Below are 16,158 nucleotides of genomic sequence, written 5' to 3' on the forward strand. Positions count from 1 at the left end.
AGCTGAACCGCTCGCATGTGAGCTTCAACTCACTTTACTTTTTCGCTCTCTCGCTCTCCCTCGAATTCGCTCGCCTTCTCTCAACCTTTGCCGATGTCACGTGCTCGCACGAGCACATTCTACAGTCGAGAGCAGTCATTGAACGGCTGTTGGCAGCGGGGCAGACAACGCAGCTGCGTGTGCAGCTCGTGTGATAAGAGATTATGGCTAAGCCTTTTGAATGACATCTTTTACAATATTTACAGTTAACTGTAAACACATTTACATAGTAAATTCGCATATTGACGACCAACGCGACCAGCACGCTTCAATTAAAGGCCATGAACCAGGTAGAGCATTCCATACACGTACGTACAGCTAGCTCCTTCGATATTTACAATTATACACGACTAGCACGATAAGCCTTGAGGTCAATAAAAGCCACAGCAGACTGACCGTAGATAGCCATTGCCTCGAATCGTGCACCTATTTAAAGTTAATATAAAACGGATTTAGCACCTTATGGTGCTATAAAAACGCGAAATTGCCAAATAGTAGCAGAACCGTTAAAAATTGAACTGCCGATTGGAAGTTAATGAATGGGCAAGAATAGAGTCACATGATTTTTTATTGGACAACTAAAACAACAAATATTAAGCTACCACTTCTACTTCCAGGCAAAAGCTTTTTGCCAGGCAAAAGCAACAAAAGCTATCGGCGGAGCAGTTCCACAATCTCAAGAACTGCTATACAGAGGATGGGAAATATGGCTAAATATGTACTTATTTTGTTTGTTTAACACTTAACTAAATCAATGTGCGCTTTATCGCTGGGGATAATCGCAGGAAAGAAATATTTATTGAGTCTCGTATTTTATAGAAGTATGGTCGGCCCTTGTTATGTGAAATGGTATTTATTATGATTGATAATTTAAAAGTAGTATTTACATAAAAAATACATTGCTGAACAAAATGTACAGGATATGACGTGGACATCTCAACCACAAAGCAAAAAAGCATAGGAATATTTAAATTTTATGTGTCTTCTTAGTAGTCGATAGGAAAACAGCTTTAAATTTAATTGACTCTATGATTGCAATATAAGCTACAACAAGTTCTGATAATCTCTTGGACCTGGAAAAATTCGGAGATATCCCCTTAAAGTAGCATACCTAACGGTACGCAGTTAGTTAAGTTGTTTTCGCGTTTGTCGCTTCTAATGAGGCCCGATGAAAACAGCTTTATAATATTTGTGTCAAATACGATAAGTTTAATTGGACACAAGTCGGGGCTAGGGGCTGGCTCCCTCTTGATGACGGCATTGAATTAAAATGAAATCAAGTTATATGGCAACTTGTAATCATCTATTGGGCCTATGATTACGCACGTAGAGCTGCGGCGCACTCTTAGATGCTTATAGATATTTTATTTTTGAATAGTCGTAATGACGATTTAATCATCCAATGCGGCCCGTCGCTTGACGCAATTAATTTCGTAGGTGGTTGGGCGTCTGCTGCCTATTGATAAAATAAACATGCTTTTATTGTATACACGAAGTTAAGTGAGCATATTGGCTTTGTGCAATGTACTTAAGTTAATTAAATCTGAATATTATTGAGTTTCTCTATAGATATATTAGATTATCATACTCACTAGAGGCGGAAATAAGCTGCTGAGATCCTCGTCAGATCAAGGAAATTATTGGTAAATTGGATTAAATTACATTATAGCAAATTTGATAGATATTCTATAGTTATTATAATTTGTTTTTGGAGACTTGAGATCTGTCTATCTTTTTATACAGTTAACTATTTTTCGACCGTTAATCTGAATTGTACAGTCGGTCTCGCCCGATTGCAGCAAACTGACTTATTAATTTTGGTACAAAGTGTGCGTTGTGGATAATTTAATTTTTGAAGAGGTCGAAACATTATCAGCTGAGATTTATATCTCACACTGATTAGTCCACTTGACGTGAAGCCTTCCTATCATCAGCTCAATAGCTTTTGTAAAACACGGGGCGACATCAAATTATTTATTTAAAAATTATTTTCGACTAATAATTATGAAAGGTTCTCGTATCAGTCGAGCATGCTTCACGCGGCACCCTGTTGCCCAGATTATCGGCGTATGGTATTACGAAACGTTACAGCACATTAAGAGCTACAGTGAAGCAGCTAACACGCTTAAGCGTGGCCAATCAGCAAACGATTGTGCAATTATATTGCAGCACAGATTAAAGGCGAAGTATATTCCTTTGATATTCCATGTCGAATGGAATTAGCCATCGTTAAACGCCGTCACAGATGATGAATTGCCATTAAAGCGAGAAGGTCAGAGTACAAATATTGTAAAGCCGCAGATCAACCACAAGAATGTTCTATTAGCATTAGAAGCAGGGAATCTAGTGAGAAATGGGTAAAGAGAATAGAGCTGTTGCTGGATGTTTCCATTGATATAATAGATATGTTTACATAATTCCAAGAAATATAGCTCAATATGTTTTCTTTTGTTTGCAATTGATAAGATACAATGGTAATCCATACGGTGCTGAAGATACCGACTACCAAGACTTTAACAGAGAATCGTAACTGCATATGTATATAAATATATAGACTAGATAGAAAAGAGACTAAGACGCGTTAGAATGTTGCAGTCTAGCCCTATCAACTGCAGAATACTCCTTACCAATTAGCACTCACTCAGATCCAAAAGATTGCATGATGTAGATTATTACAATGTGCCACACCACTAGTTCTTATATATAAATAATGTTTGGCATATTAATAGAAGAGGTTAAAAGTATTTTATACGTACAATTTTGATTATAGAGCTATAGATGATACAATCAAATTTTACCAGATTTGTTAGTCCTCTCAAGGATGTGGATATATCCGTCCATTGTTTTCTATCTTGGGTTATCAACACGCGCATGCAGCTCGAGTTTCAAGACTGTATCTCTATAGATTGCAGCAGAGCACAGCAGTGCACGACTTCTCACTTTCCAAGTGGACATATCGGCCAATTCTTGACACTATCAGGCAAGTCTACTCACAAATGTGTAATAGTGGAGAGATGCATACGGACAGGCGAAAATACGGACGGACAAACATTGCACAAGAGCAATATATGCATTGAGTTTCGTGAATGAGTATATAACAGGAATTCAAGTTGCACACCTTTTAGCATAGATAGAAGGAAGTAGAAAGCCATAAGCTATGTACAATTGAGAAGTAACGGTTTAAGTCAAGAACTAAATGTTAAAGTTGTATGATCTAGTAGGAAAAGGACGTAGTCATAAATAATTTAATTAAGTCTAAAGCACTGTAAGTTCCTTTATTTATTTTTCAATCCGTTTTTATTTTTTCTTTATCGGTAAGCTTTATCACTTCCGACATTGTGAAATATATGCAAATACTCAAAAGCTGTTGATAAGAGCAAATCATTTCATCAGCTTGACTAGCTTAACAAGTTTACTTTTTACTGCAAAAGGGATCCACTATCGATTGTTGTTAATAGTGCTTTGACACTGATCATGATATGATGTGATCATAATACATTTAAGGATTATCGGAGATTTATGGGCCTGCTTGGCAAATGTAATAATAACTAAACAAAATGCATTCGCCTCGATAGAGTGGGAATTATGAGAGCCATAGGCGAGAGGCACAGCAGAGCTGAGCTGGCGCTGATAACCGATAATAATAATAATAATGGCTAATGGCTAATGGCGAATGGGTCCTAATGTTGATATGATGACTGCGCAAATATGTCGCTCCCATAAAGCTGGCAGAGGCAGCAAAGGGGCCATTAATCTCGGCCAGTCTAATTGAGTGACAGCCCATTGTTTCAGTCTGCCGCCTGATAAGGAACGTGTTGCGAATCGGCCGAGTGACTCCATCACGTTCACGTGAAGTGCACGCCGTGGCTATGCAGATAGCAGCGGGGCAATAGCTGCGCCAGCCCGCGAAACCCGTGAAACCTGTGCTCTTCACACACCGCTTATCTCTTGAATTACTGCCAGCCGGGCAACAGCACTCAGCCTGCCCCACATCCCTGCACTACTTGGTCGCTGTGATATTTATATTTATTGTTGTTTATGTTATTGCCTGTTTATTGTTACCTATTTATCGCACGGGCCAATGAATTACACCAGTCTCCAGTCACCAGTCACCAGTCGCCAGACGACGTTGCCAAACAGTTCCATCTAGGCTGTTCGTCAGTCACTCAGTCACTCAGCTCGCTGGCTCGCTAACGCTATCTGAGTCAAATGCTCTCAAATATTTGCTCAGTAAGTGCAAATAACAAGATCTGCTGCTCATGCAAAAACAATAATAGTTTAATCATTCAATATTTATAGCGCTATCTGATATACGCAAATTACGCATACGCCATGTTGGCCAACGATTTTATTTATATTGAACGGCTTAAAGTATGCAAAAGTTTTTGTTATATAATTTATTGGAAAGTGTATTTTTGATGTCCGTCTGTATGTATATGTACATAATTGATATATAGAATATATATAAATGCTCTCATAGCTACTAATCTAGCTATGATTAGATGCTCAGATGTATCTATAGAATTATTCTATATATTCTCTTTCATATTCTTCTTCTTCTGCTTTGCATTCGTCATGCAATTAGTCAGCTAATTATCTGAATTCAAATCTTCTTCAGAATTCGCTCAGTAAGTGGAAAGAAATGCTGTCGTCATTAAATATTTATAGCTCTGCCTAAAACAATTCATATTGCGCATACGCCATGTAGAGCAATATGCATATTGAAAGATAACGACTAAAAGTATATAATAGATTATAAAAATGTAGGCAAATGATGACAGAAACTAATTATGCATGTATTAATCGTAGATCGCTTTGGCTCATAAAGTACCGGCTTTATAATCTTAATGAAAATATCGAACTTATGTATGGATGTATGGATTTATTAATAACATCTAAACGGAAATGGAACTTGAAGTAAATGTACATCAATATATGCTGCACTCAGTTAAGTGTGCTACGACGATCTATGCTGTACTGTTCGTAGGCGGGAAGAGCGATGCCTTTTATTTGAAATTCTTATCTAATAATCCATGTTTATTGCCAAGATTAACTACGGCGCGTAATCGTGCTTGCTCTGCTCTTGACGTATGGTCATAATTCCATGATATACTTATTTAATAAACATAATAATAAATAGTATCTATGCATTTATTTATTTAGCTTATTTCTTATTTATTTGATAAGTTGTATTTATCTTAATTTGTTAAGCGAAGTATAAGCATTGCATAATCTGGACTTAATTATTCTTATTCTTATTTAATCTATTTCTATTCATTTGTAGATTCTCCCTGATTAGACGTAGGCTGACTTCAGCTCAATATACTCAACTTCTCTGCTTTGCTTCAGCTGTCAAGGGGGGTTATTATTTTGCCAGCTCCTCAGCCTATTCGTAATAAACAAATTCTCGCAGCAACAACAGCTCTCAAAATAATTTCCACAATACGTTAAATCTCTGTTTCACTCAAATATATTTTGTTTCATAAATTTCTTACGTAGTTAACTGTTTCTGACAGACGCGCGATGCCTTGCTCAGTGTCCATTTTTGAATCAGGCTCAAATCGCTATCGGCCCAATGTGCGCATTGGCAATTGGTTTGAGGACAACTGCTTGGAGCTGGTGAGCTGCAGATGTCTAACAAATAGTTTTCATATAGTAATATATCGATTTCAGGACAAGATGGTCAGCTTTCGCAAGATGCGAGATCGCGGCGAGCTGCTGGTGGAGAAGGCCCGCACGCTGTTCGACAACTTCCAGCGGGAGGTGCAGCTGGCGGCGCCGAAGCACGACATAACAATCGGAGCGACGATCCAGCTGATGCCCATCTACATGAACATACAGGACCTGGACACCTCAGATGTGCATCCAGCCCTGTCGGTGGTCATCAACGAGTACGCCATTCGCACCAGCCAGACCATCAACGAGGACTGCGAGCTCACTGTGGCGCCGTCGGAACGGCCCTGCGTGCGCAATTCGTTTCGCATTGTGAGCGGGGACGACAAGGATCGGTCGGGCGAGAAGCTGAAGTACGGGCAGCGCTTCAGGCTGGAGTGTGTCGAGCCGACGAACGATCCCATCCTGCTCTACAGCGCGCCCAAGCTGAGCAACCTCACGCAGGCGATTAAGACGACTTTCGACTCGAGCAAGCACGGGGAAATCAACTTGCCCTTGGGGCTGGTGCATCGCAGCGTATGTACTGCCAACACCCTCTAAATCCATTGTGTCTATACGCTCACTTCCCGCAGAGGATTTTGTGTCCCGATGGCGACATACCCACGGCATTCACCAACTGGTACTGCATGCACGTCGATCCATACAAACGCTTCGAGAGCGAAGGCGAGACGGTGCCCGTGAGTAGATAACCTATATTCTACAGAGCATACCTTCCTTCATGCCCTTCTCCAGAGCAACGCACCCATGATCATTGTCCACAGTGCCACGAATCGGAATCTGGCTGCCGAGAATGTTGTCACACAGACCCTTTTCGGACCCGAGTTTTTGGTTTCTGTTCAGAACTATCGCAATGTTTTCAAGCGCGAAATTTGGAAGAACGTCTGGATGATTAGCAATGGCCATCACACGAGCGCTAAACACGCATAAATTATCCAATAAACGCAGTAGGCCATGGCAACAGCATTTGCTATTTATATTTGTTTTCTTCTTGTTTTTGCTTAGTTTGTTTTGTTTTTATCAATTTGGCACTAGAGGCACTAGGCGATTTCAGGTACGCACTGCGATAAGGCAGCTGAATCAAACTTTGTTTTGCCTGTATATAAGAGTTCGTCATCTGAAAGCTAACTCTGAGCGAATTATAAAATGGATTAAAGAGTTTAGATAACTATATACAAGTAATATATCTAAGACTCAAGACTAATTAAAATATATATGACATTTTTATACCCTGAACCCATTGAAAATGGGAAATCAGGGTATAATGGTTTTGTTGAAATGTATGTAACAGGCAGAAGGAGGCGTGGCAGACCCCACAAAGTATATATATTCTTGATCAGGGTGACGAGCTGAGTTGATTTGGCCCTGTCCGTCTGTCTGTCTGTCCGTCTGTCCGTCTGTCCGTCTGTCCGTATGTTTGAACGCGTCGATTTCCGAAGATATAAGAGCTAGAGACTTCAAATTTTTTGTAAAATGTTCGTAATTACAGCGCGGATATCGAGTTTATCATTAAAATTCGATAACTCATCCCGATCTTTTTTTATCGATGAAAAACCTTATCGAAAACCAGTTATAAAATTATATCTTCTACACCTTTATTGCTAGAGCCTCCAAATTTTGAATGTATGCTTAAATGCAATTTATACAATTTCGGTTTTTGTTAAAATTTACCCCCCACCTCTAAATTTACCCCCTCACCCTCACTTTTGTAAAACGCGTATTTCAAATACTAGAGACTTGTGCTTTGGCAATTACATGCATATTCATGTTATAATCATAATCTGAAAGTTTCATGAAGATCGTACGTCCACAAAAAAAGTTATTAAACAATTAAGTTCTCATAGTAAGCGCACACTGCAGCCCATGCGTGTTTATGCGTGGTTGCTTGTATGTGTATGTGTTTGTGTATGTGTGTGTGTTTCTTGTGTAAGCTGAAAGACGCGAAAAATTATTGAAATAGCTAGCACTCCAAGGGTTCAGGGGATCTCGTAGTCGAGCAGTCTCGACTAGAGCTTTCTTACTTGTTTTTCTTTCAATTTTTTAAGGTTTACTAAGCACTATATATTATGATAGAATATTTAATAAATCTTAATTAGTCAGTTCTAGACATTATTGAATATCTATAAATTGTTTAATATTTAAGCATGTTTTAATGGGGGACTCGCCAAGATGCGCTTAAAAACCAAATTTAATTATCGCTTTTTGATCGATAATAATAAAATGGGATGTGTTAAAAATTAAAGACTTGTACTTCTACATATGGTATTTATAAGTATTTATCTGTGGTTTACGAGATTGCTGATTTCACGGGAATGAACGGACAGGCGGACATGGTTTGATTAATTTAGCTTATCGTTTTGATTAAGAATTTTTACTTCAAAGAGTTCAGGGCATACAAATATGTATGTATATGTTGTATATGGCCCACTCTCAGATCTCAGATCTCGGATGCCTCACTCGAACAAATTGACTAACAAATTTTTAGTTTTTAAGTTTTTGTTCAGAGCAAACCCATCGGTACTTTTCTGCTTGTTATTATGGTTATAATCTGATTATCAGACACATCACTAAGACTGACAACCATCCTTAATAACTCTTTTGCGATTATTTATTCTGGAGAAATTCTTTGACACACTTGCAAACAATACTTGGATTTATCATTATTATGATACTTGAAATTATCAATGACAAAAAGCAGATGTTATAACGATCTTAAGATGGTAACACATCGCGAGGCCAAACCTATGTATATAAAACATAGCTGTAGGATAAGTATGAGCAAGTGTAAACATTTGTATTTTGATAGGAGCTAGATAAAGGCATTCTATGAATTGCTTCCTTTTAGTATGAAAGCAAATTTTAATTCATGTTCTACAGAGGTTTGTTTGTCTTTGCGTAAACGTAGCCAAGATTAAGTTTGGCCAAGAACTATATGGCTAGATAAGCGTACCTATGACGTTTGAGAAGATTTTCTGGTCTCTAGTTACTTAACTCTTAAACAGCATTTTTATTTAATCCTTATCGTTTCGACTTCTTTGCAAAATAAATAAAACTATGCTAAATGACAAGGTTGCTTGACCTTGTTTGGGCTGGGTCGCTGCACGATTTCAAATTCGCACACGGAACTGGAACTGGGTCGGCCAAGCTCCCGCTGCTAGCCTGATAAGGCCAACAAAGAATCCCACCTAGAGTGCTGCGGCAGGTATAAAACCATCGGCTCAGCCGCAGCGCCAACACACTCCACCTCTGCAATGTCTTCAAGCCACAAAGAACTTACTCCGCTGCTGCTGCTCCTGGTCGTCATGGCTGGCCATCCAGCCAGGTGCGCGGAGGTGACTCGCATCATTGGCGGCCAGTTCGCGTCGCCGGGCCAGTTTCCGCATCAGGTGTCGCTGCAGCTGAGGGGACGCCACCATTGCGGCGGCTCCTTGATATCGGACACGATGATCGTCACGGCGGCCCACTGCACCATTGGCCAGAGCCCCAGCCAGATGAAGGCTGTGGTGGGCACCACGGACCTGGCCGCCGGCAATGGCCAGACGCTGGACATCGCTCAGCTGATCATCCATCCGCAGTACAATCCGCAGACACAGGACTTTGACATGTCGCTCATACGCCTCAGCAGCCCCGTCAAGCTGGGCGGCGCTGTTCAGACCATTCAGCTGGCCGACGCCGATGCCAACTACGCGGCGGACACCTTGGCCACCATCAGCGGCTTCGGCGCCATCAACCAGAACCTGCAGCTGCCGAATCGCCTCAAGTTCGCCCAGGTGCAGCTGTGGAGTCGCGACTTCTGCAATGCCCAGAACATTCCAGGACTCACGGATCGCATGGTGTGCGCAGGACATCCCAGCGGACAGGTCAGCTCGTGCCAAGGCGACTCCGGCGGCCCGCTGACTGTCGATGGCAAGCTGTTCGGTGTCGTCTCCTGGGGATTTGGCTGCGGCGCCAAGGGTCGCCCGGCCATGTACACATACGTCGGCGCCCTGAGGTCCTGGATCAAGCAAATGGCAAATGTTTAGGCCAACTGATACGACGAATAGACCCGATGCGAAAACGAATAAACTATTTACTATTATATATTATATAGATAAGAAACACAAATAAGTTATTATTTAAAAATTGTTAAAAATTAACCAGAAGCTTAAATGAAACAAAAATGAATTTTTAAATTATGCAAAAAATTAAAATTGTTTTTTTTTGATTAGCCCTAAAAGTAGGCAACACTTTTTATTGTTGCCGTAGTTTACCCTGTACACAAACCTGCGTACTACGACTGGTTTCTGTCCAGTCAATTCGAAAAGGAATTTAGTACATTTCTTATCAAATACTCAAACCATTTATGGAACAGCCCTGCTATAAATTACATTTACTCCTCACAGAGTCCATACTTTTCGTTTTCGTCGATTTTAAACCAAGAAACCGCATTCATTAAATTTATGGAATTATTAATTTTAACAGACGTTTGCAATTATATCTATACTAATAATGTATATACCAAACATTTAATATTCACACATTTTTAACAGTTTTCGACGTTTTTCGGATTATTTATATAAATTTCAGCTTCTGAAAAGTACTCTTGAACTCGTCTAAGTTTAGGCTGCTTCCATAACTCCACTCAACTATAAGCTAAACTAGAACTATAAAAAAACAATTATTTTTTTTTTTTTTTATATAAACACAATGTTTTTCTTTATTTGTAACTTTATTTTGTGTGTCCTTGTACAACTTGTGTAATTGCTTAAGTACTAGACATTCACTACGCGCTTAGGGTATTATTGGATCATTATCAAAAATTTCTTAACCACATTTATGGCTTTTGGTTTGTACGCTAAATGTAAACGTTGAACGTTCCTACGATCGCAAATCAAACACGGCATGACAGTAGCTCGATATCTAATGCGTGATTATCAAATGTTCGATTATTTACATTTGCGCTATAAAATTGTACAGTTTTCGTATATATAGATATATAAACTTATATATGCACATGCAGGTATTTACAGTCGGCTCTGTTTGTGACTCCAATGATGACCCACTAGGGCTGGGCGCGCAAACGATTCCACAGTTGCTGTTTAGTAGTAGTAGTATGTCAGTTTAAAGTAGAAGGCACTATTGCATATTTGTGTCTTAAGATTAAGTACCTAGCTCTATACTTTAGTGATATCGATAAGTCTGTCTGAACTGCTGATGATATAATATTCTACACACGAAATGTAGCTAATCTATAAGCTGGCGTTGTCTAACAAACGGGATATGTAGTCCTTGTTGAGTTCATAACAAAATGCAAATGAATATATAAATATATATATATATATATGTAAATTTCAATATATATATGTATGTCTGCCCTCGTAAACATAATTTGGCATAGGTTTCTCCCTGTTTTCTCTCATATTTGCGAAACAGAAATTGAGCTTAAAAAACAAAATAAATATAAGCAGGATAAGTACATCCTTCTAGGCAATCGGGAATGATGTGATAAGAGAGGGGCGAGAGGCGCAGGGGAGGGTCAAAATCACCAAATGCTTTCCAAAAAAATCAACTACAACAACAATAGACTTAAAGCAAGACTTACAGGCTAAAACATATTTGGAATTTGACTTTAGCAAAGCCATTTAGATGTCTGGAGAATTTCATAAATAGTACAAGATATCTATATCTTATGTTAGATATATATATATATATATATGCATATATATATACTTGTGTGGATGCACTGCGCTGCACAGCTCAGTTATTGGCTTGTCAATTGCACACACACACACACACGCACACGCACACAAAGTTTGCCTTGAATAAAAAAAATTGTGCTAAAAAGTTTTTAACATGTAAATGCAAAAATTGCGCTACGACTTGCCAGTTGAACTCTATTTAGCCTAAGTTGCTAAATAACTATAATATATATGTATATCTAGGTATATTTAGTATTTAGTGTGCTATGTGCTATGCCTAGAAGACTTAGATCTACTGTACAACAGTCGTTCTCTTTCTTGCTTGTGCGCTTACAAACTAATTTCGCTATGTTTGTCGCTTCGATTGAAATCAAGACATACAAAATGAATATTCAGATAAATAATTCGTATCGTGTGTGTCTCCATCCGTATGTGTGTGTGTTCATGTCTCTGCTTCAGTTAAAAGCCATGGCAAACACTCTGCTAATGCCTATTGCACAACTCTCGCGGGCCGTGAGCTCTGCTTAAAAACTATGAATACGTCTGCTGCTGCTGCTGCTGCTGATGCTGCTGCTGATGCTGCTACTGCTGCTGGTGCTGCTTGTGCTGCTTCTGCTGTCCAGCAATACGGTGCCCTTTGCATAAAAGTAGCCTCACAACTTGCTGCTGTCGTAGTTCTCCAGCATCCAATGCTGGCGCAGATGCGACGCATCGCACTCCTCCATGATGAGCTTGTCCTTGCTCTCGTTTATGGCCAGGCACTTGCCCGAGGAGCCGTGGTGCAGCAGCTTCGTGTTCTCATGATATGTCCAGAACTGAAAAGCCAGAGAATGTTCAGCTAATTGCATATATACTCAATGCGATAGGCCATATACTAACCTGGTTGCCCTTGGAGCCGTGGCAGCCGAAGAGTATTACGTCCTTGCCCGCATAGTCCAGGCAGGCCTGATCACGGCGTATTTCGCCCGTTTTGCTAAGCATCCAGTACTAGATGGGTGGAAGGAGCACAAGTGAAGTAGAGCAAGAAGAAGAAGTGGTATTAAAACAAATTGTGACAGCAAGTGCTAGAAATTGTTGCATAACGTTTAAGCCAAGTAGCCGCATTACTTAGTATTATTTAATATTAAATTAAATGCCAAAAAGCTGCTACCAGTCCACAGTCTGTGTATGTGTTTGTGTGTGTGTGTGTGTGTGTTGGTCTGTGTTTTGTCTGTGGCTTTGCCATGATTTTTTATAATTTGAGCCCTGTTGCCAGCAGCTGGCCGGGTCTGGCCTCGCCTGCCATGGCCTTTGTTCTGGTCATGGCCTGCACGGCCGCCATTTTGTTGTGTGTTAGCATTTCCGCTTCCGCCGCCGCTGCCGCTGCCTCTGCTAACCACGCTGATGATGTTGGCCACGTGAATGCCGTTTCGGCTTGTTTATTGTGCCTCGGCTGCACACATTTATAATGTTGCAACATTATTTCGTTGCGCCGACATTTGCTCTTGCCCAGCGCCAAACCAAACCAAATCCAACCCAAATGGCATTTGCGGAAATTGGTGAAAAGCAAAAGTTGAGGCTGCTGCTTGTGGTAAGATGCAAGATACCCTAACAAAGCCTGGGGCTTACATTGAAAACTATATTTTATATTTAAAATAGTTATTCTATAACTATTCTAAAAAGAGCTATTAACTTTAAATATAAACAATTTCAGTTAGATAAAATCAGATTTAGTTTTTATATTAAATACTCTTGAATAAAATGCTTATTGATTGGAAAAGCAGGTATTAATTATTTTATAAGAAAATTAATCAAGTTCTTTAACTATATTTATCTAAGCATTTTATTTGCATAAGCATTTTCTTCTTTCTTTCTCTTATTATAGCTCTTTAGCTTCCTTTTAATTCCAAATTTCAACTCAAATACTCCTGGCCAACATTACAAACTAAAATTGTTAAAGTTTTGCGCTGGCTGTTCGCTTAGCCCCAGGCTTCACTGTATATTTACTTTTCACATTTTTACTCTCGTCTTGCCGCATATGTGCCCACCCCCGCCTTCCTCATGCCACGCCTCTCTTATGCCCTTCATTTGCTCAGCTTAAACATGCATTTTCCTCTTAAAAACCCATTCCAAGGATTTTCTTTTGGTAATACTCTTCCTCCTCGTCATCCTCTCCTTTTTATTTATTTTATTTTTTCCTGCAGCGTGTTACATTTTTAATTATGTGTGTATCTTTTTCATTCACATTTAAACTCTTCTTCACTTTTTTCTTGCCTCTGCAGTTTGTATTTTTTCGGTATTTTTTAAATATGCATTCGCGAACTTTTAGTATTTTATAAGCGCTTCGTTCCAGCAGAAAACGAAAATTAAAACGGAAATTTTTTTCATTATGTAGCGCGGGTTTTTCATCCGTTTTTGTTGTTGTTGTAGTTGTTGTCGCTGCTGGGAGATCCTTTGACTAGTCAAAAGAATTGTGCAACGGCTGTAGCCACTCCCACAACACCCAGCCGCCCTCTTTTTTCGTTCCTTCTTCCTCTTTTTGCATTGCCAGCGAAATTAAAATTTGCCACGCCCACACATTTTAGCGTGTGTCCTCAACGCTGGCAAATGTTGATTATTTTATTCAGTCGCGGGCCAAGCTGACTCTAATGCCCCTTAATAGTGCGTGATGTGGGGTATGTTGGCTGGACTGGAGCTAATCGGGAGCGATACTTGAATTTGCATGCGTGAATGGCTGCGAGCTCAGTTTACAGGGTATTGAGGCAGTCGATAATCCTGGTGCTGAGTGCCTTTGCTACTTGTTTCGCTTCTTTGCAGCGCTTTGTTGCAATGCCACACAGTGCTGCAGCTTGGCGTGGGGCAGGCCTGGGTGGCGGCTGGGCGGCGGCTGCGCTAGGCGTGGCAAAACAGCCGCCTGGCGATTTCTCGTGCGTTTTTTGTGCGCTGCACGACGGCGTGCAACGAGGTCAACACTTTCCATTTAATGTTGAATAAACAACATAGAACCCACCGCAAAATGTATCTGTGTGTTTGAATGCACATATATGTATAAGCGTGTATGCGTGTGTGTGTGTTTAGTGTATTTCGTGCGCCTGTCTGTCTGTCTAGCTGTCTCTGTGTGTGTGTAGATATTTGATTCGTGTGCAGTTTTTGTTGTCGAAATGCTTGTTATTAAATGTTCGTAAAATTGTCACAGTTTTTGCTGTTGCATTTGTTGCTGTTGTTGATGGTTGTGTAAAGTGCTCACACAGACACACACACAGACAGACAGACAGAGCCAACGTGAAGCTGGCAAGAGCAAAGCCATGGAAATGATTTATCATTTTTGTCATTTTATTTATGATTGCGATTTAATTAATTTTGCAACGTGGCATAAATCTCAATTCCCATTGCATGTGTGACTTTGTGTGTGTGTCTGTATGTGTGTGCGTGTGTTTGTGTCATATCCTGTATTATAGTCAATGCAGTTTGTAGGCCCTTTTGGCAACGTTTTCTTCCAATTTGTTGGTAAATACTTTCGCTCTGGCTACGGCTAAAAGGCGAATGCGTTAAATGCCAAGAGCTTAAACAGAAAGTTGAGGCAAAAAAGAAAAACAAAACAAAACAAAATAACATTTGCTTGAACCACAAACTCCGTGAAATTAGTGCTCAAAACCGCAGGACTATCAAAAATATATTGTAAATTAGACAAGTACGGGGAGGTTGATACTTTGAGGGGACACAATTTTGACAAGGTCCCACAATCAAGGTCAGAACGCTTTGGGGAGAACCATTTTCAAAATTCAAACGGGTTTTATACATATAAGGAATATAGACAGACAATAAATATCAACCTTAAGAAGACTCTGAAAGGGTTTTTAGTTCTTATATACAATAGAATCAGTAAGCTTTAGTTTGAAGAAAATATTTACTTAAAGCTGCCGAAAGATAAGTTTGGCATTCAGAGTCGAGAAAGAAAGGTCAAGAGCCCAAAATTATAAACTATACTTATAAGTAATATATAGAAATATTCAAATGTTAAAAAACTAGAAAAAATATTTAGTTATTACTAACTTTTGGAAAATATATTAAATAAACAAAATTTTATATTTGTCAAATGGAAACATACAGAAAAAAATAAAATCATGGTAAAATAGTATGCAAAACAAAAAGCAAATATTATTTACATATAAAAACTTATAAAAATAAAATAAAATTTTAATGGTATTTTTTATATTTATGTTAAATAAAAAATAAATAAAAACAAAAATAAGAACAGAATGTAAAATAATTTGTTTTACAATGCACGTTCGCATATTACGTTGGCTCTAAATCTTGACTGAGTTGTACGAGAAAAAGTATGTTTGCTTTTGACGTGTAATAAGTTTAGATCCTAAATATTTGAATACGTGATTCACTTGAAAAGTATATCTGGTTTCATCATTAATCATGTCCCAATAGCAACGTATGAGGGTCTAACAATACCCAACACTGTAGCATTAAAAGTCAGAGAGCCTAGTACAATATATTAGAGCTATGTATGGGTAATCCAAATGTTAGGCATTCAAGTCAATAAATATATGTACAAATACCGGTATCAGTTTGGTGTTTGGCTAAGTCCAATGGTTAATCAAGCAAGCGCAGGTCTAGCTACTAACTATAATTACAAGCAGAAGGTGGACAAAGCACTCGAGAGAGAAAGAGAGAGAGCGAGGCCAAAACAGTATATATTTAAGAAATACAGCCGAAACCAATGCAATAATAGCATATAGTATATATGTATATACATATGTAAATATATATATATACATAT

General features: G+C 39.2%; 3 protein-coding genes across 6 annotated transcripts in view; 2 read left to right on the plus strand and 1 right to left on the minus strand.

Annotated features, from left to right (window-relative positions):
• The first annotated feature begins 4,121 nt into the window (after window positions 1-4,121).
• Window positions 4,122-6,675, plus strand: LOC108615035 (cilia- and flagella-associated protein 161). The gene is made up of 5 exons (XM_089471282.1): window positions 4,122-4,269; window positions 5,324-5,658; window positions 5,713-6,228; window positions 6,285-6,389; window positions 6,445-6,675. The coding sequence occupies exons 2-5, from the start codon at window positions 5,563-5,565 to the stop codon at window positions 6,637-6,639; spliced, it is 912 nt and encodes a 303-aa protein (XP_089327408.1). The 5' UTR covers window positions 4,122-4,269; window positions 5,324-5,562; the 3' UTR covers window positions 6,640-6,675.
• Window positions 6,676-8,802: 2,127 nt separating this feature from the next.
• Window positions 8,803-9,900, plus strand: LOC149268802 (trypsin-1). The gene has a single exon (XM_089469839.1). It carries the CDS (start codon window positions 8,961-8,963, stop codon window positions 9,729-9,731), a length of 771 nt encoding a protein of 256 aa, XP_089325965.1. The 5' UTR covers window positions 8,803-8,960; the 3' UTR covers window positions 9,732-9,900.
• Window positions 9,901-10,366: 466 nt separating this feature from the next.
• The window catches only part of Pgant9 (polypeptide N-acetylgalactosaminyltransferase 9), an 88,676-nt gene continuing 82,884 nt past the window's right edge, over window positions 10,367-16,158 (minus strand). For all 4 annotated transcript variants that reach the window (XM_089471843.1, XM_089471844.1, XM_089471841.1 and 1 more), the window contains 2 exons: window positions 12,267-12,374; window positions 10,367-12,202 (listed from right to left, as the gene is read on the minus strand). In XM_089471843.1, the coding sequence (XP_089327969.1) occupies window positions 12,041-12,202; window positions 12,267-12,374 (270 nt within the window). In that variant the 3' untranslated portion in view covers window positions 10,367-12,040. The remainder of the gene's footprint in view (window positions 12,203-12,266; window positions 12,375-16,158) is intronic.

Source organism: Drosophila arizonae, chromosome 5, assembly GCF_054131065.1.
Source record: "Drosophila arizonae isolate 15081-1271.41 chromosome 5, UAZ_ARI_1.0, whole genome shotgun sequence".
Taxonomy (NCBI): Eukaryota; Metazoa; Arthropoda; class Insecta; order Diptera; family Drosophilidae; genus Drosophila; species Drosophila arizonae.